General features: G+C 38.2%; 1 protein-coding gene across 6 annotated transcripts; it reads right to left on the bottom strand.

Moving 5' to 3' along the window:
* Positions 1-1824: 1824 nt before the first annotated feature.
* Positions 1825-27487, bottom strand: SLITRK5 (SLIT and NTRK like family member 5). 6 transcript variants are annotated; one of them, XR_012584230.1, is made up of 3 exons: positions 24674-25771; positions 11260-23711; positions 1825-9982 (listed from the first exon to the last, which is right to left on the bottom strand). XR_012584230.1 is itself a non-coding variant. In XM_074563192.1 (3 exons), exon 3 carries the CDS (start codon positions 23701-23703, stop codon positions 20809-20811), a length of 2895 nt encoding a protein of 964 aa, XP_074419293.1. In that variant the 5' UTR covers positions 23704-23711; positions 24674-24768; positions 26966-27487; the 3' UTR covers positions 1825-20808. The 6 variants fall into 6 exon arrangements, 5 of the variants coding, with proteins under 5 accessions (XP_074419293.1, XP_074419275.1, XP_074419300.1 ...); XM_074563192.1 differs by adding an exon at positions 26966-27487 and having other exon boundaries at positions 1825-23711; positions 24674-24768; XM_074563174.1 differs by adding an exon at positions 26966-27487 and having other exon boundaries at positions 1825-23711; positions 24674-24879.
* Between the last annotated feature and the right edge of the window lie 3 nt (positions 27488-27490).

Genomic DNA, 27490 nt, shown 5'->3' on the forward strand with positions numbered 1-27490 from the left:
GCAATAGCCATATTTCTTAGGAAAATGGTTCATTCTTGACATAAGTATTTCTTGCATAAAAAGACCCATTTCCCGGTAATTACATTTGTAAGAAATGAGAAGGCTAAAAAATTCAGTAAAACAGTAGTACCAGCAGATAGCCTGACACAACTTACATTCAGCTCCCACTTTCAGCTAGATAATTCTGAATTTTAAAAATTTCATGCATTACTGAGGCAAACAATATTTGATTCATCCTGCATCTCTGCTGTGCATTCATCCTCAAAGAGGCAGATTGGAGAATGATTGAGATTAATTCCCTGGAAGATCACAGAATCTAGCAACTCTCCACTGTCTATCTGCCAGATGACATGAAGAACAAGCCTTAGAATTTAGACATTTATGCAAGTTGCTTGAAATTAGTTGGTGAGACTAAACCTTGTGTGAGTAAAAGAATTAAAAAACAAAACAAAACAAAACAAATGACAAAAAAAATAAAAGAAAAAATCAACTTTTTACTAGTTTTGAGATGGAAATAGTGTCTAAGAATTATATGGATGGGAGGATTCTGAGATAAATGAAGAAAACAGAATTTGGTCTAAAGTGCAATGCTGTAATACTAGGGAATATTATATACAAGTTATCCAACTGAGTCTAAAATACTGAACCCCACAGTTTTCAGTAGGCAATTTTCCATTACACTGAAAAGGAACATAAAATCATACGAATTAGAGGTCAATAAGGTGTAACTAAATTCATCTTTCCCAGTCACTGCTCACTGCAAAGTAATTCCGTATTCTTCTTCTCTAGAATAATATTTCCAATGTATCACCTACCCTGTTTAGAAAATAATGAGGTTTCTCTGATTCTGATCATCACACTTCTTCTATTAAGCACAAAATTACTAGAATATATGCAATATTCACATCAGGTTGTTAGATCAAAGGCTCTCGCTCAATGGGCCACACACAGACTAATGCAAATGCACCCTACCTACTACTACAGATCATTTTAGTATTTCAGAATGGTTTTAATCAGAATATTTTTCTTAATGGTAAGATCCTGTTTCCTCTTTTCATCACAAACTTTTCCACTAAAAATTGCTACTGTAACTTAAGAGATTCTTCTACTCCCACAGTAAGTTTAACTTTGCAATATTCCCTGACATATTGCCTTGCTACTTACATTTCTCTGAGTTTGCTATATTTACCTTTTTTATTGTAAATCCAGGCCAGCCAGTCTTTTCTTTTTTTTTAATTCAATTTATCAATACTTTTAAGATAATGAAATTCCTAAATTACTATTCAATTTATGTGTGTTTTGAACATTAGGTAATTAAGTGCTCTGGAAAGTAAATTGATGCCACTGATTAAAGGGTTTTGGTTTTAGATAAAACCATCAATAGAAGTGTAAATGGCTCAGCAGGTTACATAGGGGTACATGTTAAATATCAGCATTCTGAAATTTGATCTAAGAACCTATCGCAAAATATTCACATTGTATTAAAGTTAGAATGTCTCACTATGATCCTTTACTGACCACAGAATTGTCTCAAGCAAGACCATGAATACTTTAAGATATCATTTTGTATGAGGTAGCTTAAATGCCTGTTAGGCACTGAAGCACAGTGGCATAAAAAGTATAATAACAGAATTATCAAAAGTTCATTTAAAATTTTTCTGATTATTATACACATTTTAAAATAGTTCCATATATTTTAAATATCCAATTTATGCCACCACTCATGAAAGATGAAATTCTAATATAGTTAAAAATATTCAGAATAGGTTTTTCCTCTAATAATTTCAGAGTTTTAGCAATCCTTCCACATGTCAGTGCCCAGAGTTATAAAGATTTTTTAAAAAGTTGGTTTGTGGGATTTTTTGTTTGTGGGAATATGGGTATATGCATGTATGTGTGTTCATGTGTGGGAGAAAGACAGGAGGAGTTGTATCAACAGGGGGCTTTTTCTTCTCCAATCTCCATAGTGACTGACAGCTAGTTACTTCAACAGATGCACGGGAGCACCAGTCTTCACAAGTTTAATACATCTCACACATCAGGGAAGGCATTTTACTGCGTATATGTCAGTGCTGATGATTCCTTTGGATACTATTTTGTTGAGAACACTTTTAATGTACAGACTGCAGGACAAGAATAAGTCTGTTGCCCAGATTTTAATATACTTGATTCTTAGCAAAAATAATTCCCGATATACTGGCCACTATGTGAAAGACAGATTGTGACTTCCACAAGTGTTTCCTTGGCTGAAAATTTAAAAATTGAAAAAGAAAATCTTTTCCCATCTTTTGACTGAAGCAGCTTTGTTACTGAATAAAAAAACACCTTAAAATTTTGGTGTGTATCACTTAGAGTGATTCAAAGTTGTTACACCCCTAAAGTCTCCAAGAATGTTGTCTTTATTAATATTCAGCATTTATGTGTTGTTCTGTGCTTTGAACAAAAGAAATAACAATTAAAAAGAGGAACTTCACCATTCTTCTAAAAGAAATTTAAGACGTCTTCATGCCTTTAGTTTAAGGTTAAAGATTTAGGTTTCATTAAGGAAATAATTTTGTTTGCAGAATGGATCTACTGAGCACAGCCTATTCTTCTTAATATGACTTTACGTACTGAACTAATATAGATTTAAAATAAGAAGTGAACTCATGCATTAAGGTTAGATAATATCCACATTGAGTAGTGAATAACCTTGCAAAGGCTTCAAATAAAGTATTTTTTGGATCTGTGATTCTGGTCACATCACAATGATCAAAATAAAGAATTTACCCTGAAATTAATATGAAGTGCATTTCTCACTTACAATGAAATATTATCACAAAATATAATCTGTAATCACAAAAATGCATACAACTTACAGTATCTAAGTCTTATAGAATATAATAAGAATCCACACTCCACTTTTGCTTCAGACCAGTGTCATTTCTAGCTATATATTGCCCATAGTACCACTACTTAGAACAGGTTGGGAAAACCTGACTCAACATAGGTCTGATAATTTTAATAAGATCAGATTTTCTTTTCATTTTGCAATGGTTGACTTGTAAAGAGACTGAGTAAGAATGTGTTAGGACACATCTAAGAGAGAAAGTACATCTTTGCTTGGTACACTCGGTACATTTTAAGAACCCTATTCAAAACAATAGACCATTTGTATGTCCATGCAACGCAGCTGGCCTGACTAACACAGAAAAAAAGAAAATTCAACAAGTACATATGATATCATGTCAACCAACTGTATTGAGCTTAATTAGAACTACTTAAGTATATGCCTATAAATAAAGTAAATAAAATGATAACTGAAAAATAAAACATTTCCAATTTAGTGATAATTAAGAGTTTGGAGGGGTGATACAATTAGAAATAATTTGTAATATATATAGAATTCTTAGAGATGGAAAGCTTTATACTAACCAAAAGTATCACAGCAAGGTGTAGTGAAGATGATGTTCTATTAATGTCAGAAAATATGTGGATAAGTATTTTTCAGCACACTGTTAGCACTTCCTGGTAATGATCAGAATTTTAATACCAGATTTTCCAACTGCTCTGAACTTTTCCTGTTAGTCGGGTCAATTTTCCTACATAACCTGCTGTATGTGCAATATTAAAATGTGGATACAAAAATCTGGGTGTAATTTTTCATATACAACTTTTTTCTGTTGATGTAAACTTTGACATCTGCAATTTTCCATAATGGGTATATGCAAAATTTGGCACATAGGTTGTGCAACCAAAAATAAGAGCATAAAATCCTCAACACATTTTCTTTTTCCTCCAGATTATCATCCACATACATAACATATTTTCCTTCTATCTTCCTCCAGGCTTCAGGCTAAATTTGATTCTGCTTGGCAGATACTAACAAATGTGTGAAAGCAATAGAAACACTGTGTAATAATGTCAAGAGAACAAAGCTATTGAAACAGTTATCTTAGAGCATTCTTCTACAAAATAAAGATCCTTAATTAGCAATTATCAGATTATTGCTTTGCTGAAGATCTTATATTGTGTCTTTAAATGCAGGTAATCACAGTATTATTTTAACATTTGGTATTACGATATCTTAATAAAATGCATTTAAATTAAAAAAAAATAAATAAATAGAAAAAATGTTCTTCATAAAAGACACTTCTGGCCCTAGTGTAATGAAAAACTCAAAACCCCCTTGACATTATTTTTTCAGGGTAATATAGCTCTGCATCTTCAAATTTGGTATTGAAACAGTATTTGAAAAAAAAAAAATACAACTAAGAATACTTGTATTCCCTCTACATGATGTCTAGATTAATTCAGATACTGTTTTCTGAAGAATTTGCAGAAATGAAAGCAGTACGGTGAAAAAACATCTCTGCTGTTTAAATATTGTCAAATGCTTCAATCAGGTAAATCCCTGAGAAAATATTAGTCCCACTGGCATTATTATTATATGGCTGTCGGTTTGGGGTTTTTGCATTTTATTTGTCATTCTCAATTATACGTAACTGCTCTGAAAAAGAGCCTGTCACAATGTAACACAATGCTATGAATTTTTATGTCTGCTGTATGTGACCTTTATGTCAGTTACTTTTGAACCATGTTGTATGCTAAGTAAGTGACAATAGCCTAAATTAGGTTTCACAGATCTAGAATATAAATCTAATTTAGAGGTATTCTTCGTTATTGTGAAGTGCTTCACCTCAAGCAGCAGATTAATGTACTCTGGACACATCCTTTACACATCCTTTCACTTAGTCTGATCTAAACCGAGAGTAACTGCCAGACAGAAACGTCAACGGAGTTCATCAGTATAAGGCATGTGGAGAACTCAAGGCCACAATTTGTATACTAATCTTCACAGGAAAGCACTATATGAATCATCTGTAGATTATACAACCTGGATGTTACAGCTATCAAGTTTTTTTAGCACGAAAGTTTTAGGCCGCTATTTTGTTGCAATCCTGTAAAAAAACACAGCGTGGAAATCTATGCATGTATTTTTTGTATATGTATATGTATACAAAAATTAAAGCATACTGCCAGCTAATCACACATATAGTTTGATTTCAGCAAAACAAGCCTACTAAAGTTAAGGGAGTTATGTGTATGTAACTTAGGACTCATATTTGGTCTAATAATAACAGTCAATGTTATTGCTACTTTGCTTTTACCCTTTCTCATCCCCACCCCCCACTCTGTCCTTGAAGATCAGAGGCCACTGTGTCTAAATTTAATAATCTTATAATTGTACTAAGCTGAGGATATCTCTTACGTTGCTTCCATAGACATAAGCATACAATTATAAATGCATCTCCCTCCAAACAATATATATTTTCAGCCATTTCAGTAGGTTTTCAGCTTGTCTGCTTGTCATTTCTATTTAGTCATACCCGCAGTGATTTTTTAAGCATGAGAATTTTTCTTTGGCACTCTGATGCCCAGTCCCGGATAATCCTTAACTGCAGGGCAAAAGAGAGGGCAATGAAAGGCAGAACTCTCATGATACAGTGCATGCCACGATGAAAGCTGCCTGACATCACAGAACTCCTTTGAGAGGGAGGAGGACAGACAGCAAAGGGAAGAAGACAGAAGGAAATGCCATCTCAGGCTTCTAAAACCTTGAAAGAAAAGAACACCCTGCTGCTGGCTTTAATAGTTCATAACAACAGCTGTCTTCCCCTTGTGAATGTTTCCTATGATGCAGTGTTTCCACTTATGACATTCTTCAGTTCCGTCTACCTCTCATATCACTTCATACCTCGCTGCACCTCAGGAGGCATCATATTGCAAAAAACTCTTCTCTTGTGAAATGCCTAAGCACCACAGGAATAGTACTTCTCTGTCAGAATGAAAAGAGTCTTCATTACATATTCCAGCTTTCTTTTTTCCCCAGAAATATACTAGTAACAATGAAAATTATCTGACACCATTTAATAAACTAATATTGCAACAGAATTCAATGAAATTGTCAGATACATTATGGTGGCACTTTTCTGCATAATTTAGCTCTAATGTTCTATAAAGTACATGAGACTTTTATTTACATATATGAGCATACATAGATATCATGTACATGTATGATGCTGTATAAATGAGTATGAAAATTATACAAAGAAATATATGCATTTCTAAAGTTATGTATATATGATGTTCTCTATTGTTCTTGATGCTTAATGTTTAACACCACAAATATAAATATTATAAAACTAAAGACAGTCTTTGGATTATTCTGTTAAGTATCTCACTGCATTTCTGAGGTATTAATATTATTTGATATTTGCTTTCTTTACTGTTCATTGAAGGACCATGTACAAACTGTCAGACAAAAATATATGAACCAATTTTATGAGGTCAAAAGCTCCACTGAATCTTCAGTAGCTTTTTTCCATTTGATCAAACAATCAGAATCTGAAGGCTCAGTCCTGCAAATGCTTAGACATATGAAGAATTTTACTCCCATAAGTAGCTCTTGGTGATATTATTTAATGTATGAAAGTAAAATTACTCATACGGTTCAGAGCCTGCAAGTCTAAATATCAGCAATATATTAACTATTAAAAGTGTTAATTTTATTATAGAACTGCACTTATAACTCTATTTGACAATAACACATTTAAAACCATTCTGTGGAAAAAACATTGCTTGACCTCAGTTTTTTTGAGTATGGCTTTTTAAAGATATATTAAAATAAATCTTAAAGGATTATTTAAATATTAATTAATTAAAATATTTTGAAACCTAAACAACATAATGCATTGGTAACAATCTGTTGTTACAGTTTGCAATTATGAGATGACTGTGTATGAAAATGTGTATTTTATACTCTTAATTACTATGGTATATTAAACTTAAGAGTATAAAGTGATATATTCTGTAAGATAGCTGAAAGCAACTGTTTCCAGCAGTTTAAATCAACCACATTTACTGACAGGTTTTGTTGGGTGTTTTGGGGGGCAAGATTGGTGAAATGTATACAAATATTAAGCAGTATTCACTTTTGAAAAAGGTTTTAGTTCAATATAAAACTAGATGGTGAATGTTTGGTATTGTTTTTATTTTAGGCAAAGTCATGTTTTGTTTGTCAGGAATATTTTTATTTAAGAAATTCTAAAATACATTTGAAAAATAGTACTTTGTCAGGAAAAAGGTGCGTTTTTTTTATATTGAGCATGTTAAAAAAAAATGCTATTTTCACCTCACTTTCTAATACAAAGTTCATATTACCTATAATTGTTACAGATATGCCAATAAAAACATGTTTAATGAAAATTAATGAAAAGAAAAAAAGTATTGTAGTACCCAGTAAAGTCTTACAAAATATTTATTGGTGAAGCAATACAAAACAAAAGATTTTAAAGTTTGGATCCTACAATGCTTTGCTGAGCTAGATGGAAATTAGCAAAGAATGCAGAATTTGACAATAGCTAATTTATTTCTGATACAAGATGGATATATGATCTTAGTATTGCATTAGTCATTTAGGCCCAGATCCTTCAAGGCATAAGACTTCACCTTAATTTTTTTGAGTAACTGTCATTTAGCCCTTTATTACTATATAATTGTGTATGGATTAAATAATTTGAAGTCTAAAGAAGAGATTGAAAATTTCTTTGCTAAGCAAAAGTGCACTGATTTCTTTGGGCGTTTTGCCTGATTAAGGACTGCAAAAACTGGCCTTAGGGAAGATCTAATAGGAAACCTATTAAGTGACCATGAGATCACACATTAATCCTATCCTAACGATAAAATCTAATCCTATTTTTGACTGAAGTGCTAAATTCCTCCCGGCCTGTCAACAGCACATGCATATTTACTTCTTTCTTGCTTTTTTATGTGTGTGTAAAAGAGGCAGTGCAATATCAACCTTAATATGTCTTTTATTATATTATAACCTATAAAATGTGTTTATGACATAGTAATGGCTTAATTAAAAGTATAAAAAATATAATACTTTTATTGAAAAAAACTTATGAAAGAAAATTAAAAGAATTGGCTGTTACTTTCAGTGACTGTTTTCCATATCTGCCTGTAGCTTTCTGGAACAGTTACATCAAATTATTTTTACTTATGTCAAATTATTATTGGAGAACATGTGAGTTTTCTAGCCAGAAACATAGGTAAGAAAACATGGCATTTGTCCATCCAGAATAGACTTAGTAATTTGTATATTTCCTGGTTTTTATTGTTATAAAAAGCTGTGAAATACTGTGTTTCTAGTAGATGGAGACATTTAGATTTACTGATAAATTAAGTTCTAACAGAGTGCCTTCCTCTAACACATTCGAAACTACTTGAAAGCCACATCTATACAACATATGCATACAATATGCTGTGATTTCTCTGACAACCCCTTTTATGAACTACCTTCTTAACCTTTTGTTCTGGGATGGCAAAGGGAATTCAATTACACAGTAAATATTTTATCGAGGTACAGCATGAAAAAGAGAACAATCTTTAAAAATTGGGATTACATCAGTTTTTCGTTTTTCAATTAACTATACAGAGTATTTTCAGCTTGGACATATCAAAAATGCAAAGCTGCAACTTCTGTGATTTTGCCAGAGGATTTAATAAACGTTTATTCAATAAGACTGGAAGGATTCAGTAAGACTAGTGTTGAATTTATCCAGCCCTGTAATCTCAAACTTCTTTTTGAATATACAGCATGTATACACCATCTGATTCAAACACTTCAGTTGCTGCGTATTCCACTACATATGTTGTTGTGATGGTTAGTCTACTATTGGAACCGTTTATTTTTCAGTCCCCTCTTAAAGCATCTAACTAGAGTCAAATAAAACAGTCCAACAGCTAAGGAACTTTCTATGGTGTCTTGAAGGTTTTCCTGTTTCATTTGTTAAATTTTAATAATTTTTAAAATGTTAAATAATTTAATTATTTCCTCATTCATCAATATGAATGGTTGAGAAAAAATGCTGAATAAAAAACAATTCAGGCCTTTTCGTAGTATTACAATATATGATAGTTCCCTTTTTTTTTTTTTTTGCATCAATTCATGCCACTTAGTGTTCTTGTAGTTGACAAATTTTATACAAAAAGCCCTATATTAAAAATAAACAAAAATATCAGAATACATGGTAAAAGGCTTGCTTCCAACTGGCATCTCAGGTATACAAATATCAAATCGTGTCCTTGACGTATCACAGCAATCAGCTAAATATGTAAAATGAAAGAGTATGGAAATATATGCCAAATACTGATTGTAATATCAAGCTTTCCTCAGGCAGAAATTAAAAAATAATCAGCAAAACAATAGAATAAATATAGAAAATTTCTTGTATTTCCATGTTGTATTTTTTCTGAAATTATATTATTGCACAAAAAATGCAAATCAGAGCTCCAAAACATGTGTATACACCATATGTTTAATGAAAGTGCTATCAGTCATTAGAACTACTGGAAGTAATGGTCAAATCTTTTGAAAAAAATACAAAAATGAGCCTGGATGAAGTCTCAAACAGAAATCTTAACCAAAAGCTGGGCTATTAACACTACTATTTGGACAATGTATCCCTTTAAAAATATATTTTCTTTTTAAAATTTGCAATCTGTATATGATAATATTCACTTCCTGTCTCAAACCACTGGGGAGTATTGCTGTGTAAGTTGAACAGTTACACATTTCAGTGGCAGAAGTGATGTTTGAATGCAGCTTTTATTAGCTTCTTAAGTGCCCAGTGCTGTTCCCATTGGCAGTGCTCCCATTGACTTCAATCAGGGCAGGAACAGGCCCTAATTTTGTAAGGCACTTTAGGATCCTTTGGGAAGAAAGGTGTTAGAAGAATACAAGCCATAATTATCAATTAGTTGTCAACAAAGCACTCGCACAAACATCTCCCATGGTCACAGAACATCATATCTTAATTTCAAATTTCAGTTTGCTGTAGCAATTTTAATGCTGCTGCTGAATAATTATTTGTCCAGGCACTGAGACATTTTGTGACACCATAATTTCCAACTTTGACATGAAGAATTTTGATTCCTGTGTAACAGAAAAAAAATAAATTAAGCCAACCAAAAGGATTTTTCTAACATTATATAAAATAAGATAGACCAAAATACCTGCCTCTCTTCTGACTGTGTTGCCCTAACTATAGCTAAAACCTCCTTTATATGTAAGAATGTCATATTGAGGGTTAAACGTTTGTAAATATCTAAAAAGGATGCTTACAAGTTAAAGATTTTGTAATGTTTTAGGTATTCAGTACACTATGTTCTGTATGTTTTTACTTTTGCATCTCTACAATTCGACAATGAAAATAAAATCATCATTTTCACTTCTGGTAACAACAATCCTTGCTTTCAGAGTCTCTGCCCTGCAAATAGCTACTTTCTTCTCAGTATCAAGAAATAATTTTGACAACAATTATCTTTCAGATATTTAAAGTGCAGAGATAAATATAAATTGACAATATTCCCAAAACACAAATCCACTAAAAAGGGCTCCTATTTAATCACTGTGGTCATTTAGCTAGTTGTCATATGGAGAGGTACAAGGTCTCTTAGCCATTGTTCATTCACCTCCTAAAAACCCAGTGAGTCCCAAAAATAAACATGACCTGATTTTTCAGAGTTCAATGACAACAACAATAATAATAACAACAATTCTTATTGAAGCCTTTGGATGACAGCTATTTAACACCTTTATATTTCATTCAAATCCTGTAATTCCTGTTCGAATAAAAAAAAACAAACAAACAAACATAACTTTTTTAGAAGATAAGACAAAACGAAGAAACTCAGAACCTATAACTACTTATCTTCTATATACGGCTTTACAGTTCAAATCTCTGAATAAATAAAAATATTCATTAATATGAATATTACCTTTCTGTCATTAGGCTTAAACATTATTACGAATTACCTTTTCAAGTCAGTAACAGTCAATTAAAAACAAAATACAGGAAAACAAAAAGTAAGCATTTCAGAAATTGAACTAGTATTAGATTTCAAGGTTCTCAGGCCTTTCTGAGTATATGAAAATGCTCTGTAATACACACACCTAGTTGCATATTGTCTACATGAATAAAACCAGAAAGTTCCTATTTAAATATGTTCAGAAACTCTTGCTCCGCCATCAAGCAAACCAGCACTGAGACTAAGGACTGACTTAAGCCTGTATGTATCAAACATATATTTGAATTCCTTTTCTCCAAACATAAAAGTATATTACACAAGAAATTCTGACTGAATCTGATGAGACTACTCACATCAGTCAAATTATTCATGTGTGGAAGTAGTTAGAGAATAAAAATCTACCTTTGAACTTTTGTCGCCATTGCTGCGTTAAATTGTCTTTCCGTTAGGGTTGTGAAGTAACATCGAGCTTTAATGATTAAATGAACATTTTTGAGGCCTTACATCAACACACAGAGCAGGAGATAAGGGTAACTAAGTATAAGACAAACATAAAAGAAATATTGTTTCACTATGTAACTGTAAATTGAAATTACATAGTACTGATAAAGCAAAAGCTGGGAAATTTTGATACTTCACCATAGATGATTACATAGAACAGTAAATAATTCTCAAACATTCAAGAAGCAAATAAGGTAAAATTAATACATATTTTAACATTTAAAAAATAAATCTGATTTATGGAGACAAAACGATGAGAGGATGCTTTTTTTCCCTCCATAATTAAACCTCTGATCCTACCAATCTAACAAAAACTTCTTAGTAATTCAAGAATTCTTAAGAAATATTTAATTGCAGATAACATTCAGTATATAAAATATACTGAAAACTATAGAACACAGTCATTGTATAAAATTACTTATGGATGAAAAATTATTAACCATTATAAATACATTCAATGATATTTCTAAAAATTGGTGAATTTAGAATCATTATTTTAACTACTTTTCATATTTATAGAAACAACTTCTCTCAAAAAAGTAGCAACTTCTTATTCTTTAGGAAAAAAAAATTGTTAAGGAAGAGTTGATGTACAAGTTAGTATAATAAGCATTAGTCGTCTTCTAACATTTAAAACTTATTAAGTAATATATTGCACAATAAACCTAATAGATTATACTGTACAACATGATTTTATGGTACTTTGCCACTTACTTGTTGGTAGCTATTACCTGCCATGCCAAAAAGGTAAAAAGAAGCATTTCAGACCCGATCAGAAGTTGTCAATAAGGAGTTCATTTTACCACTTAAATTACTCTGCTGAAAAGCTTCATTATATAAGCATTGCCTACTTATAAGACAGTTCCTCTTTTTGAGACAAGGTGCATTTAAAAAAGTCAACTACAATAAAAAAAAAAAGCCTCATTCTGCACTGTCTGGTGCCCCAGACATAAATACATGCATATTTATATATTTATGCATGTATGTATTCATGTTACAGATTTATAGTAATGATCCTATAGATAAAATTAAAAAAAATAAATAAATCCATACGAAAAACATAATTTCCTTTGCCATTGATGAGGACCACTGCTTAATGTCTTACTCCAGCTATCAGAGCTCCAAAAGCACACACTTATTATGCCTTTTCACTGCCTCACAGTGGAAGAATGGAGAGAGAAGGAGGGGAGAAATGTTGACCATGTGATTCTGCTTAGAAAATCAACAGCTATCTAAACGAGTACAATATTTTTCTTTAACAGAAAATATACACGTTTAAGAACAATAGCTGAGATCCCTCTACAGACAATTGGGCTCCGTACTTAAATAAAAAGCAGGCTTCAAAACAAAGGCAAGCAGTTTGATTCAGTAATGTTCAGGAAAAAAGAATAAGACAAGTAAACAGAAAATTGAAATAGAAAATGTGTAACTGCTAACTCCGCTTTAAAGAGTCAGAATGTTTTTAAACATTAATGTTATAGCCTTCATGAACTCATCAATATATAGTATTTTTAAATCATTTCCTTAACCAGTATTGACTACATTGCATGCTATCTTTGGATGGAAATAAACTAAAAATTTCCACCCTTAAAAGACTAAGCATAATTTTATCACTGAAGAAAGAAAACAACCTTTAGAAACAGCCAAAGTTATAACTGGTAGAGATGTTATAACCAATTGAGATTTGAAACACTTTTGCAGCAGGTATTTTCCCTATACAGGGTAAGCTAATAAACAGTCTCTAACAGGAAGAGACAAAAACATAAAACAAACTATAAAGACATTTCATACTTTCAAAAAATAAAATCAATGGGAGAATTTTCATTCACTTCAAAAACATCAAATATACTGATTAGCCAATTTTTCCTTTGATGCACTTTTCATCATCACTAAAGGAAGATATTTATACTTGAGAATAAATGATTCAGCAGAATATTCATTCTTTGAAAGTATATGGTTCAAGTTCTTTGATCTTAACATAGGCATTTCTTATAATTCTGAAAACAGGAAAATGTACATATTCTTCAATTTTGATCTTAACGTGAAACATACTGTAACCTATACATTTGGGTTTGCTATAAATTATCAGATAAAATCTAACAGAATGTGCATTGCTGTATGTAACTATGCATAAATTCTTGTAACCACATCATCATATCACTTAAAAATAGTTCTATTAAAGACTTAAAAAAACTATGTAAAAACTATTTAAAATTGGATGACCAACGAATTTTAGATAAAGTAATGACATAATTGATTCAACTTAATAAACTGCCTACCTGAAAATCTATTTAAAATGTTTAATTTTCTAAATTTTAAAATAAAATTTAAAATGATAAAACTGTATCTTAGCTGAAGTGTATGAATACTGTGAACAACTCTGCTTAAATTTTAGCAGAAAGCAACCGCCATTGGGACTACCAGACTTATTGTAATTGTGACTAAAAAACTGAATAGTTCGCCTAAGTTCAGCATTTAGAAAGAGAACAAATCTTTATCATGTAATAATTACTGTATAATTAAATACAGTTATGAATTTATTATTTTAAAACTAAATTCACATATCTAATAGTGAGAGCTTTGTAAGAATTGTTTTCATTTTCATAAATACATTTGGTATCTGTTCATTTACCCATTTGACTGGATAAACTAATTGCTATTGTAATGAAGTTACAGCAAAGTTAAATTCAGGCCACTCCTGTTATGTGATACCATTTGAAATGTAAAAGATAGAGTTTTAAGGAATATTAATGCCCCTCAGTCTATATTCAGCCAGTTGCAAACTGGATTTGGGCCTGAACTTTTCTTCTTAGCAACCCCAAATCAACACTTATATTACTACACTGGACAACTGCAGTCTTGTAGGACTGGAGTGACTTTTCGGTGACTGCAGATATAGCATTTATATGCTTCATGTGCTATATGAAAAAATTTGCTTCATTCCAGGCCTAAAACCTTTCGAAACACACAAGGAAATATTCTTACATCACAGTAAAGACAATGTTAATTAAAGAGATGTAGATAAATATAAGTGCATGAATACATATACACGTATATATATGCATACTTATATATGTATACACACACTTCCATACATATACACACATATATATATATTTCTTTTTTAAAAATACAGATGGTTAAAATAATAATCTACTTGGTAATTAAAATCTGTTTTCAGAAATGAGAAAACTGTACTAGATTGTCACCTTTCAAGTTTTATTTTAAGAATCTAACTCAATACTTTTATTTAAAAGTATTTATGAATAAAGTTGATATGATGTCTCTGACAACAGCAATTTCGCACATTGTCCCCTTTCCCAAATAAGAATATAATTTTTTTGCCACAGTATTGGCACAAAATTACCAGAAGGTGTTGATAATCTAATGTTCACAAAATCAGATATACTGTTGAAATCATGAGAATAAAATGCTTTATTACATGAAATATTGAACTAAACAATTGTTATTTCAACTTTTTATCTTACCCGACTCTAGACATATTTTTGGAAGGTCATCCAGAACCATGTCATGATATACAATAGTAATTATGTGTCCAAAAAGGGGAAAAAAAAATCATTTACGATTGACATGGTCTATAGTTTTCTGCAAAATTTAAAAATACTGTAAATATAAGGCTGCAAAAGTGCAGTAAAAGTGGATGAATGTTCTATGGCGAGAACGCCACAAAGGGAACAATTTTTATCAATAGTTATTTCATCTAATTCAAGGTTTTAGGACCAAACACATAGAATTAAATAAAGATATGTTGTCAATTCATATGGTCCATCATTCTCAAGATCTACATCTGTATATGTGGATGTAAACTGAACTTCCTGCATAATCAGGACAATATGGTTCTGAGATAAATTTTACAGTTCCGTACTACATTAATATTCAGTTCATTTGTCAGCAGATTGAAAACAGATGTAATTAATTTTGGAGGTACATAGCAGAACTACAAAAGTTTATCATTACTGTATTCAAATTTTTCACTTTACAAAACAGAAATGCTAAGAGAATGGCTTATTTCAATGACAAAAAGCCAAACTCATAAAAGCAAGGTAAATGTTTTGTAACTTCTTTAAGTCAATGGAATCCAGTTTCGTACTTAGACAACTAGAAGCAAAATGTGGCCCATTAGCTGTAAGTTAAATAGTTAATTTGAGAACCATTTAATTACAAACTTCATTACACTTTATTTCTTTGTATATTCAATTAATTAAATGCCTCTGGTTCCTAGGACCTAAATGTGCCTCTTTCTGTTTCTTAACTGTTCTGTTCAGTGTTTTAAGAATAAACAATTATTCTAAAGCATAGCTGTGCTTAGCATTTCTGGAGTGTTATCATATTGCTAGGTACTCGGAAATGTAGCTGAATAATGAAAAGAAAAAAAGCAATATAAATTGTAAAGACTTTTGATATTTATATTAGAATAGTATTTATACATAGATGGATAAACACAAAGCTGTAAGACAGTATTGCTGGACTGCAAGGAGATCTATATTCTCTCATTTCATCAGAGCACATTGCAAAGCTTCTTAGAAAGGATGGGAAATGATGTAGATGAACAAGTAGTACAGCTGCCCCGTTCAGAGTGCTGCTATCCTGCCCACTCCTCTCACAGAACCGCCTCACTTGTCTACTCCTCCATCCTCTTGTCACTCCTTAGCTTGAGGTTCTACATTTTCCAGAGCAAATGGATGCTGCAGAAAGGAGGTAAAAGTTCCCTACAATCAAATAATCAATAGAAATGTGAAGACCATTTGAAGGCTGACAGGTATGGAATTGTGTCTGCCATTCACTCTCTCTTCTCTTCCCATTTTTCTTGTTTAATGCCAGTAGCGCCAATAGCATTCTCAGTTCTGCATACGACAACCAAAGATTTTGCCCCCCTTCTCTAGAGGCTGGTTTGGAGATGCTGCATTTCAGTATGCCAGTCTTTAACCAAATGAAAAGCTATTCAGGTTCCCTGGAGACACTGAGCAATATAAAGAACCTGCCCTCTAAAAATGAAGGATCTCTTGTTTACCCTGTCCTTCAGGATGTAGTGCCTTAATGGACTGTGCCCCCTGAGAAAGAACCATATGCATTAAGCAGACTCTGAAGTTTCTGTAAGAAACACACAACACGCTGGTCAGACATTTTAGCTCCAACTAAACAGAAGTCTAAACAACCTACAGAACCAGGATGTTATCTTCATATTTTACCTACAACCATGATTAGCTATTCCTGCCTTTCCAGACATATTTTCTAAATTGTGGTTTCCATGGGTCAGAGGCTCATTTTTTAATGATATTTTACCATTAATTTTGTTATATTACTTTATGAATTAAATTATTATGTGATATGAGAACAGGTGCCACTACTTCTAATATGTTTTCCTAAAAGGAATACTCCTAAGAATTAGCTATAAGCGTTATTAAAAAAAAAAAACAAAAAAAAAAAAAAAAACAAAAAAAAAAACAGGAGAAGAGAAGAGAAGAGAAGAGAAGAGAAGAGAAGAGAAGAGAAGAGAAGAGAAGAGAAGAGAAGAGAAGAGAAGAGTGAAAAAGATATCTCACCCCTAAACTCACCATTAATACTTAGATCAGAATATGAAAAAAACAAAAGAAAGTACAAAGAATATTTCTTTTACTTCGTAAGAATAAATGCTCTATATTATCACAATCCATGTTTTGATTCTAGTAGTTAGATTAAGAAATTAGGATTCATTTCCACCTTTTTTGCTCTTTATCACAGAATTTCATGCACTTTTGAAATAAAATGTGAGGCCATATGAGTGATTCAATAAGCTCAATATTAGCTGTCAAAAGACTAAAAAAAAAACCAAACCAAAACAGAGGGGAAAAAAATCACTCTAACAACCAACCTAAACCAGTCTGATAACCAACAAGTCTGATAAAAACAAGCTAAAATAATATTCAGAGTTCTCAAAATAGGGATTTTTTTTTTTCTTCTTACACTTTTACCCCTTTGGTCAGCACTAACTCATCAGATCATCCTGTAGAAGGTTTCACTGATCTTGCTAACAAAACAAAAGGTCATATTCTTATACAAACATTTTTTCTTTAATCAAATTATCCTGTTTTCAAATCAGAGGCACATCTCCCTTTGTCAAGTCATATTCCCATCTACTTAATATAATTTCCACAGATGATATATCATTGTAGCCACTAAGTGGGAAATCCTGCTTCCATTCAAGTCCTCATTCACAAATAATCCTTTCAGGTGTGTTTCAGGATAATTACGGAATAAAGAATATTATTTTGCACTCTGTATCCTTTTTTAAGGATTTATCTTCAAGAATGCACTATCTGAAGGTAATTGATGCCATTTAATTTTTTTCTCCAACAATGGAACTGATAATCTATTCTTTCTACTGAAGATGAGAAGTTGAAGAGATTTAAATTAATTATTTTGATTTTAGTGTAGACCATTAGAAAAACTCTTCATTACCAGTTATTAAGTGCATGTAGAAAACATGGAAGTAGCAGCGCTACTTCAGAAATGGCAACATCAGAATGTAAGCATAAACAGACTGCTGAGGCGTTTCTATTAGCTATTTCTTACAAATCCAAGCAATTCCTGCTCATTTACTCATTTGTGGATGCTGCCTCTTTGTGGCAGAATGCCATGTAAAATGTACCTTTCACATTAAGGACGTAATCCTACATTTGTTTTGACACCTGTGCAAATTCCTGTTTATGAGTTTAGAATCACACAGGAAATATATAAATACACACATGAACAAACACATAGTTTTGCAGGACCTTCTCATTCAGTCCTTACTGAGTTAGCCTTTCTCTTCGTGAATGACAAAGCCAGTGAGGCTGAAAATTTTCTTACTTATACCCATTTAACAACAACGTGCCTCGACTGAGTTTAAATGGAAGGAGAACCAGGCCACTGGTTTCAGCAATAGTTATACAAGGCAGCAATTCAAAATTAGGGCTCCAAAACTGCCCCTCAGGCAGCAACACTCACACCTCTCACTACTGCAGGAAATTGAGAGTGGTGTACAGAACAGCCATGTGCTGTGTCCCTTGTGACAAAAGAACACTCCTCATATCTGCATTTCAAACTGAAATAACACTCCACTTACTAAACTGTCCAAGCTAAATACAGTCATGCTTTTTTTTTTTTTCCTTTGCTTTTGCTCAGTGTGGGTGGCATTGAGGGAAGAACACATGCCAACAAAACATTTATCTTGAATTTCAAGAGACCAGTTATATAGCTTTGTTTTTGTAGAAAGTGACAGATTGTACATGGATAGGAAAAGCAGAACAGAACAGAGTCCTTTTGCAATAAAAGATGTACTAGTGAGCAACTCTGCAAACAACACCAAACATGATAACCTAATGAAGAAAGACAAAACCACATGTGAAATATCACCCTGTTCCATATATTAAAAAGCACTTCAGTAACAAAACAAAATGTAAATATAAAACTATCCCTTATCTATATGTTGGTGAAACACATATCCCTGTGTTGCTCTCTGACCCATGTTATAAGTATGCTGGTAATTACCGTATGTCATGTTTTGAAAATAGAGAACACATTACATTTTGCCTAAAAATGTTATATCTTTCTGATGAGCCAGAATTGCTAGTCAAGAGAATCCATCATACAAACAGATGATTTTGGCAAGAAATTTTAAACTTCAGATACTCGTTACTTCATGATCTTACATTTGAAATATTTATCAAGTGTTTATTCAGAAATTATTAAAAAAATCACATGTGCTGGGATACATATGAGACATAAGTTGTCCCATCTTACAGTGATGCTGTTTTTATGAATATCCTTGCCATTGCCTGCTGCCCAAAGGGGTAAAGACATTGTATATAGATGTGTACAGTCCATCATTTGGTCTTTCAGGATGCCAGTAAACACATGGATCTGTACAAGTGCAATTGTACTTGACTAAACAACCAGAAAATGGCTACAACAGTTGTAAAATCATTATATTTTGTTTAACTAATAAAAAAGGGGAAAAAAGGGAAAAAAACAACCAACTGACAAATCAAAAATGAAACACTTTCTTTTTCCTTGTAAAATGAATGTTTTCTTCATGTCCCTCACTAGTTTGCCCAACCAGATGCCTGAGCAGGACGTTGCTAAAAGGTACATTTTTAAATAGAGAAACATGATTTTTTTTTTCTATTGTGATCAGATTTTATGTCTTAGATTGTCTGTTAAGACTTGGTCATAATTCGCATTATCTGTAATGATTTAAAAGGTCCTTCTGATACTACATCAGCTTTGGGAAAAAAAAGCTCTCAATGTAGTGCAACACTTTAAAGCAATCCACAGCCTTTGGACCCCGTCCTGAAAAAAAGAACAAACACCTAAACCTCCCAGTAGTTTTACCTGTAAGAATAGTTCTGCATCCTCTATCCTAATATTTTGGGCATTTGACTAACTTTGCTCAATGAGTGAGTCTATCGGACTAGACGCATTGGTAAAGTTGTCCATGTGCTTAAGTGCCTGCAGGACGAAGGCCTAAGCTGGGACTTCTTTCACAAGTAGAGATACTCAAGTGAGTAAGAATTTGCAGAATTAGGCTCTAAAATAGTGAAGGAAAGAGAAATGCTAATGTGCATATAAAAATAGGTGCTACAATAAAATATTTTTTATATTTCATCAATAAGTTATTTTCACTAACCAGTTATGGATCATATATCTCTGCACTCTTTAATGATTTGTCCACATCTACAGTGATCCTTTTAAAGATCATAATATATTTTTTAATTCAAAAGTCCAGAAAGCATACAAACACATCCTTAAAAAAAGGAAACCTTGTATTAAAGTCGGGGTGTGCTAATCTCTCCATAAAAGCCATTTAGACTCACCCATGGCTAAAAGGGGAAAATGTGCGCTGTACTCTTCAACCAGAAAGAAAACAAAATTAAACAATGCCTGTAAAAAAAAAAAAAGGAAAATAGAAAGTGACTGTGACTTTTGGACTTGTAACCTGAATATCACCTGACAAAACCCTCCTGACACCTTCCCCAAGCACACATGGACACACACGGAATGCCAGTGTTGTGCCCAATTTACACAATAGGTGGTTTCCTACTTGCAAACACAGTAAAAAGGGGAAAAAAAAGAAAAAAGAGAAAAAAAAACCCTGAAAATAAAATAAAATAAAATAAAATAAAATAAAATAAAATAAAATAAAATAAAATAAAATAAAATAAAATAAAATAAAATAATAAACAGCACACCCTTTCTGAATCATTCCCCGAAGCTGAAAAATCCTGTGCCAAGGCACTTCACCCTACAACAAAACGAATTAACGGGGAAAAAAGGAGGGGGCCGAGGTGGGGAGGGGGAGGTCAGCATTTACGTTTCTTTGTTTTACGTGTGGTTGTTAAATACAAATACTCTAGAGAAGGAGCTGCTGTGGCTGGCGGGGGGGCAGGGGGAGGGGAGGGGGGCTTTTTCTCAGAACTGGCTGAATGTGGTCTGTTTTTCCAGCACTTCGAGGTAGTCCGGCTCTGCGTTTAGTTTTGCTTTTAGCTCCAGGTACTCGTTCCTGTTGGGCTCTACATAGACAGTACTCGGGGGGCTGTAGAGCACCGTCTCCCGGAGCCTGCCGTCCCCCGGCCCCGGGTGCAAGTACTGGTGGGCACGCCTAAGGTCATAGTTGGGGGAGTAGGTGTAGGCGGCGGGGAGCTTGGGGTAGTCGGGGAGGGTGGAGCCGGGTGTGCCCAGCGTGGAGGAGGAGGAGTGTTTGTCGGGCTCCAAAATGCCCCTGTAAAAGCGATCGGCGTCTTGCACCGGGGAGAGCAGCTCCTCCCGCGGCTCGATGGTGCTCACGCTGTACGCGGGGCTGCGCACGGGCGCATCCTCCCCGCCGGGGGCCGGCGGCGGCGGAGGCGGCGGGGGCGGCGGCGCCCCCCCCCCGGGTTGCAGGGGGTGGCTGCTGTAGGTGACCTTGAGCTCGTGGAGGTCCTTGTAATCCTCGCCCGCGTTGCCCTCCCGGGAGCGGTAGATGGGGTTTTTGCACATGTGGCCCAGGGGGTGCGGGATGTACTCGTAGACGTGTCCGGCGGGGGTCTTCACTTTGGGCAGCGCCGCGCCCCCCCCGCCGCCGCCTCCCCCGCCGCCGCCGCGGTGGGGCGGGTGCTGCTGAAGGTGGGGGTGGTGGTGGTGGTGGTGGTGGTGGCCGCCGCTGTAGACGCTGTACTGCATGTTGAAGGAGCTCACGTCGGAGTTGTTGGCGCTGGCGTGGTCACCCTGGCCCTTCTTGCGCCGCTTCATCACCAGGACGAAGAGCCCCGCCGCCACGAAGACGGACATGATGAAGACCAGCAGCAGGCTGAGGATCAGCACCGAGAGCGGCACCGAGGAGCTGCCGCCGCCGGCGCCGCCCGCGGGCGATGAGCCGCCCGCCGCCGCCGTGCCGTTGAGGTGCACGGTGGAGGAGGAGGGGGTGGTCCTGGCCGGCAGCTGGCCCGGGGACGGCGTGGGCGTAGAGACGACGATGTCCGAGTAGTCGGGACACAGCAGCTCTGCCCGGACAGCTCGCATGTCGCTCTGGGCAAACTTCTTAGGGGATTCGCAGATAACCTGGTCCACCAGGACACCTGTGTTGAGCTGCTCCAGCCACAGCTTCATGCCCACCACGTCGCAAGTGCAGTCCCAGGGGTTCTCGTGCAGGTCAATCTGCAGCAGGGATTTCAGCTGGTCCAGCACCCCACTCACTGGCAAGTAGGAGAAATGGTTGCTCCGCAGGCTCAGCCTGTAGAGAGACAGACCAGAAAAAATGTTCCCCGGCAAAGATCTCAGCAGATTGTTGTTCAAAAACAAGAGCTGAAGGTTGGGGACAGGTTCAAAGGTGCCCGCCTCTATCTCCCGGATGACGTTGTACTGCAGGAAGAGGTACTGCAGGCTTTGCAGCCCATAGAACAGCTCTGGGCTCAGCCGCTCGATCCGGTTCCCATTCAGGTACAGCCTTCGCAAATTAGTTAAATCCCCAAAAGCCCGGTCCTGAATGACCGAGATCCGATTATTGCCTAGATGCAGCAAATCCAGCCCAGTGGCATCCACAAAATCTGCCCTGCGTACCAGAGCAATGTAGTTTTCCGTCAGGTACATCTTCTTAGGATTATAGGGTTTGGGCTGCAGTTCAGAAATGCTCTCAATCTTCCTCTCCTGGCAATTTACATTGAGGCCCAAGTCAGAAATCTGCAAGTTGCAAGTGCAGGCAGTGGGGCACTCCAAAGGCACCGGGGATTTGGTCTGGTAGGCAATGCTGGGGCCATAGTTGCTGTATCCCAGGTCTTTTGAGGGCAGGCGGGAGGTGGGGCGCACCCTTGTCTTGTTGGGCTGGCGGGTCCCTTTGGGGGGCTTCAAGGGGGACTTGTAAACAGCTGAAGAAGAAGTGGCCACAGAGTTGACCGAGGCCGGGGTAGTGTGGAAATACCCGGTGGTGCTCAATGGTGTCTGCGGTCTCATTTCATAATCCGAGATGAGCCTCCTGGGGCAAAGCTCCTGCTTGGAGACTTCATCCAAGTCTCGACCATGTAAGCGGAAAGGGGTCTCACAAACCACATCTCCCACCAAAGCGGAGTAGGAGATACTGTCCAGCCAATCCTTTAGAGCAATCAATTCACAAGAGCAATTCCAGGGGTTTTCCTCCAGCTGCAGCTCCACCACTTTATCCATGTGCTGCAAAAGGCCCGCATAGGGCAACAGCTTCAGCCGGTTACCCCTCAGGTCCAGGTGAGTTAAGGGCACAAAACGGAAAAGGTTATTGGGCAAACTGGAGAGGAGGTTATCATTGAGAATCAGCACCTGCAGCAAATGCAGTTTGCTGAAGGCATTGGGTTCAATGATGCTAATATAATTATAATCGACCTGTAGGTATTCCAAACTCTCTAGCCCAAGGAAAGTGTCATCCCGTAAAAGTTCCAGCTTGTTATTGTTCAGGTGCAGCCTCCTTAAACCTCTCAGACCATGAAAGGCCCCGGTTTCGATGTCTTGTATGTCATTGCTCCCCAGATGCAAAATTGAAGCCCCCGTGTAATTGACAAACTGGTTTGGGTACAGCCTGTTCAAAAGGTTCCCAGACAACAAGAGGTGGTAGACAGGGAACCTTGGTGGACTGATCTCAAAAAGACTGATGATCCCTCTGTTTTCACAGCTCACTGTTAAGATGCTGTCCTTCTCCTCACAAGGACACGCATTATCACAGATTTCCCCATAATACTCGATGCTTTCTGCCCACGAAAGGACTAGCGATGTTAAAGCAAACACGATCGTCTGCAGCATCCAGATATGCATTTTTTTGTTGAGGTCCTGTTCCAAAGTTACTGTAGAGCAGCAAGCGTACATTTTATTTCCTGTAAGGATAAGGAGAAAAAAGAAAGTGGCATAATAGCATAGCCCCATAAAATTTAAAATGGACACAAAGTTTATATATGTCTTCAGTGGGGTAGAGAATGGATTGTTAATCAAACAAAAAACCACCCTTCTGTCACTTCTAATTCCCACACTTCTGAAAACTGGATGACATACATTGATTAAAAGGTTGATGGGCAACTCCTAGCAAGTCAAATGCCTGCGGTGTTTAAGAAGGTGAGGTCACAGTAGGAATTGTTCCACTTCTGTTCATGTGGGGTGCATTTCAATGCTTCCTTGGATTTCTTTTTCACGACCAGCCCCATAAATATACATAAAATGGCTGTCAGTTCAGTTTCACAGTTCTAATTTAAGAGAAAAGAAGCACCATTTTACGAGGTTTCCTACCTCCCCTGTTATCCCGATCCCCGTTCCCTTCAGAACCTCCCCAGTGAACAGCGCACCAAGGTCTTCCCCTCCTTCTACCTTGATTTTTAACCGGTGGTGGAAATACCGTGGTAGGAATCCAAAGAAAAAAGCTCACTGCTGAAAACGGCAGCTTAATTCCACAGACAGAATACTGACACATTCTCCACATCACACATTTCTTAAAACTCTTTTATGATTTTTTTTTCTATCTATACATTTACAAAGCACACATACACCCACACAGACATGCAAGCACACACATGCACCCCCAAATGACTTTTGTGGAGGAATTCTTCAGTAATGAGATTAAATACATTAACCTCCTACTTCAGTGCACTTAACAGCTCTCTTCAGTGACAGAAATTTTGTATCTTTACACAAGTACATAATTTTAATTGATTTTATGATCTCCCCCCCCCCCAGTTATATACAATGTAACAGAGCTATCGAGCAGAGGTCTTCAGTTTCTACACACACACGCGCGCACACACACACACACACACACGCTCTTAAAGGAAATGTTTTAACCACTCACCCAAAATTTGTGAAAATTGTAAAACATGCGGATCATCTTCGGAGTCTCAGCCATATCTGACATACTGCTTATTCCCAACATTCTGCAAAACTAGCCTGGTTGAAGAGGAGAGATCTAAATAGGTCTCACGTAAATATCTCATCGACAACACTCCAAGCATCAGAGTTACTGATTATAAGCAGCGATGGCTGTCAGTACTCTTCATCCTTTAAGGGGAAAAGACACCCAGGCTGATTGAAAGCTAAGGGGGGTGGAAGGGAAACCCTACCATTGACCTATGTCAGTAATTTAATGCCCAAATTTCACCTAGCTGGAAACAAATCCCATTTTCATTCCTTCTTGCAGTCTTTCTGACTCCTTCTGGCTTTCTTCTACTTCTGCTAGTCTAAAAGCAATATGAATAGGGAAAATAAATGCATTGTGTGTGTTGGTAGGGGAAGACTAATAAATCATCCAGGCTTAAATGCTGGGATCTTGGAGCAGGCTTGCATTTTCTATCGTCCACCTCAGAACTCCAATCCTCATGCCACAACTCTGGTTTGAAGGAACGCATCCTAAAAACCGGCAAGTCTCAGTACTGCAAGACATCTCCTGTGGCATCTGGTTCAACGCTGCAAATCTAGCACTTGCAGCAAAGGCAGTCATGCAGCAAGAAATCGGAAGTCTCGGCGAATCTCTCTAATTCTGACCAGACGTCAATTGGATCAGAATTACTCAAAGCAAAAGGCTTCACTGCATAAAGGCAGCAGAAATCTTACTCAAAGGCATGTATCTAGCATATTCTTTCTCAGCTCGATCAGATCCATTCATCCATTAACCGACAGTTCTTCGGAGGAAAAAAAAAAAAAAAAGGCATTGAAAACCTGCCCGGTCAGTGTTAAACTCCCAGGCATTTTACAACTTTAATTCAATTATGGCTAGTAAAGGAGGCAAATACAATATTCCCTCCCTCCTCTTTTCTCCCTTTCCCTGAAAAAAGGTGGTGGGGGGGATGGGAGGTAAAGAAAATAAAGTTGTAGCTGGCTATATGCAAGGTTGCAATCCCGCCCTGGAAACCCCTCTGTGATGACTGCGTGCTGCTGTTCGCCAGCTCCCTACAGAGGTTCAGATTGGGGGGGGGGGGGGAAGAAAGGGAGGGGGGGGACGACGCGGGGGCGTGGGGGGAGGGGAGAAGAAGAAAGGGGGTTGCATCGGGATTTCTCTTGTGTGTGTGTGTGTTGGGTTTAGGGTTTTTTTTTTTACCCGAAGGCTTCAACCCTTAGATTACCGCACTGCATATCCGGCTCTAAGCAGCTTTCAGTACCGCCGACAGCAGCAGGCAAAGCCAGCAGCCCCAGCCGGACACTGCCACCCAACTGAGCGGCACCCACAGTTGGGAGAAATGGCTTTCCGGGGGTGTGTGGGGGGGGGGGGGACGACGACGACGACGACACGACGGGGGAGGGGTCGGGGGTGGAAAGCAACAGCAAGGAAAGACCCGGCGGTGTAGGGGCGGGGGGGGGAGCGAAAGGAAGGGAGGACGAAAAGAGAGAAAGAGAGCGCGAGAAAAGTCAACCCCGGTACTTACTTCGCCCGAAATCTCCAGGGCCCAAGCATGGTGGCAACCCATGAAGATGCCTACCCGCTGCGCGGGCGCCGCGCAGAGCCGCCGGGGCGGCGGCGGCGGAGGCGGCGAGTATCGCAGCGGTCGGGGAGGCTCGGTGCGGAACGCACACAAACACCCCCCGCACGCAGGAGGCGCCGAGACACCAGCGCTCGCACAGGGGCGCACACGCACACCACACACGCACACACCACACACACACCACACACACGCACACACTCACACACGCGCGGCCCCGGGCGGCCGCGGGGGCGCGCAGCCCGGCACGGCGGAGGGGGGGGTGGGGGCGGAGGGGGGGGGTGGGGGCGGCGGGGGGCGGCTGGCGGAGCGCCGCGCTCTCCCCGCCGCCGCTGAGCGCAGCGGGAAACTGGGGGGGTAGGTGGTGGGAGGGGAGCGAGGGCGGGGCGGTGGCTGGGGGCGGGGGGGGTTGAGTTGGGCGGGGGGTGCGGGAGGAAGGGAGGTGGGAGGGAGGAGGGGGCGGCGGAGGGAGGGCTGCGGTCCGGGCCGGGTGTCCCCGGCTGATGGCGCGGCGGGCGGGCAGCCGGCCGTCCCCCGCTCGGTGCCGCGCACTCCGCACGCACGGTCACACACCGCCTCCGCACCCGCGCAGGCACACACATGCCGATACGAATGCCGCGCTCCCGCCCCCGCCACACCCCCCACCCCACGCACCCCGCGGCTGTACTCACACTTTCGCCGGCGCCGGCCAACTTTCTCCGCGCTCCGCCGCCGCCTCCGCTTTCCTCCACACCCTCGGGCCGTGGTGCCGGCGCCCGGCGGCCCGCGGTAGCGCAGCCGCCCCCGTCCTCCCCTTGCAGCGCTGGCTAGCCATGGCCGAGGCGGCGCGGAGCGGCGCGGAGCGGGTGGCGGGAGCCCGTGGCCCGGCGGACGCCGCTGCTCACTGTGCGGGAGGCTCCGCTGCATCCGCAGAGACCGCGGGGAAGCGGGTGGTCGCGGTGAAAGGAAGCGGCGGGTGCCCCGACAACCGGGGAACGCGGGGTGTGTGTCGGGGTCGGTTTTTTTACCCTTCCCCCTCTGCCCACCCCAGCGGCGGGGCGCGGAGGGGGGATGCAGCAGCGACAACTAAGCGACTCTGAGGATGCGCCCCTCATCCCGGCCCGGCCCGCTCCCAGAAATAAGGAAGGGGAAGCCGCGGTACCCCGGGCGGCCGCCGCCGCGGGGCTGCCTGGCCGCGGGATGCCGCCGCGGGGCGG

Source organism: Larus michahellis, chromosome 1 (assembly GCF_964199755.1).
Source record: "Larus michahellis chromosome 1, bLarMic1.1, whole genome shotgun sequence".
NCBI classification, from domain to species: Eukaryota; Metazoa; Chordata; class Aves; order Charadriiformes; family Laridae; genus Larus; species Larus michahellis.

Coding starts and splice junctions, on each gene's coding strand:
- SLITRK5 (XM_074563192.1), bottom strand. CDS start 23,703: ATGTACGCTTGCTGCTCTACAGTAACTTTGGAACAGGACCTCAACAAA.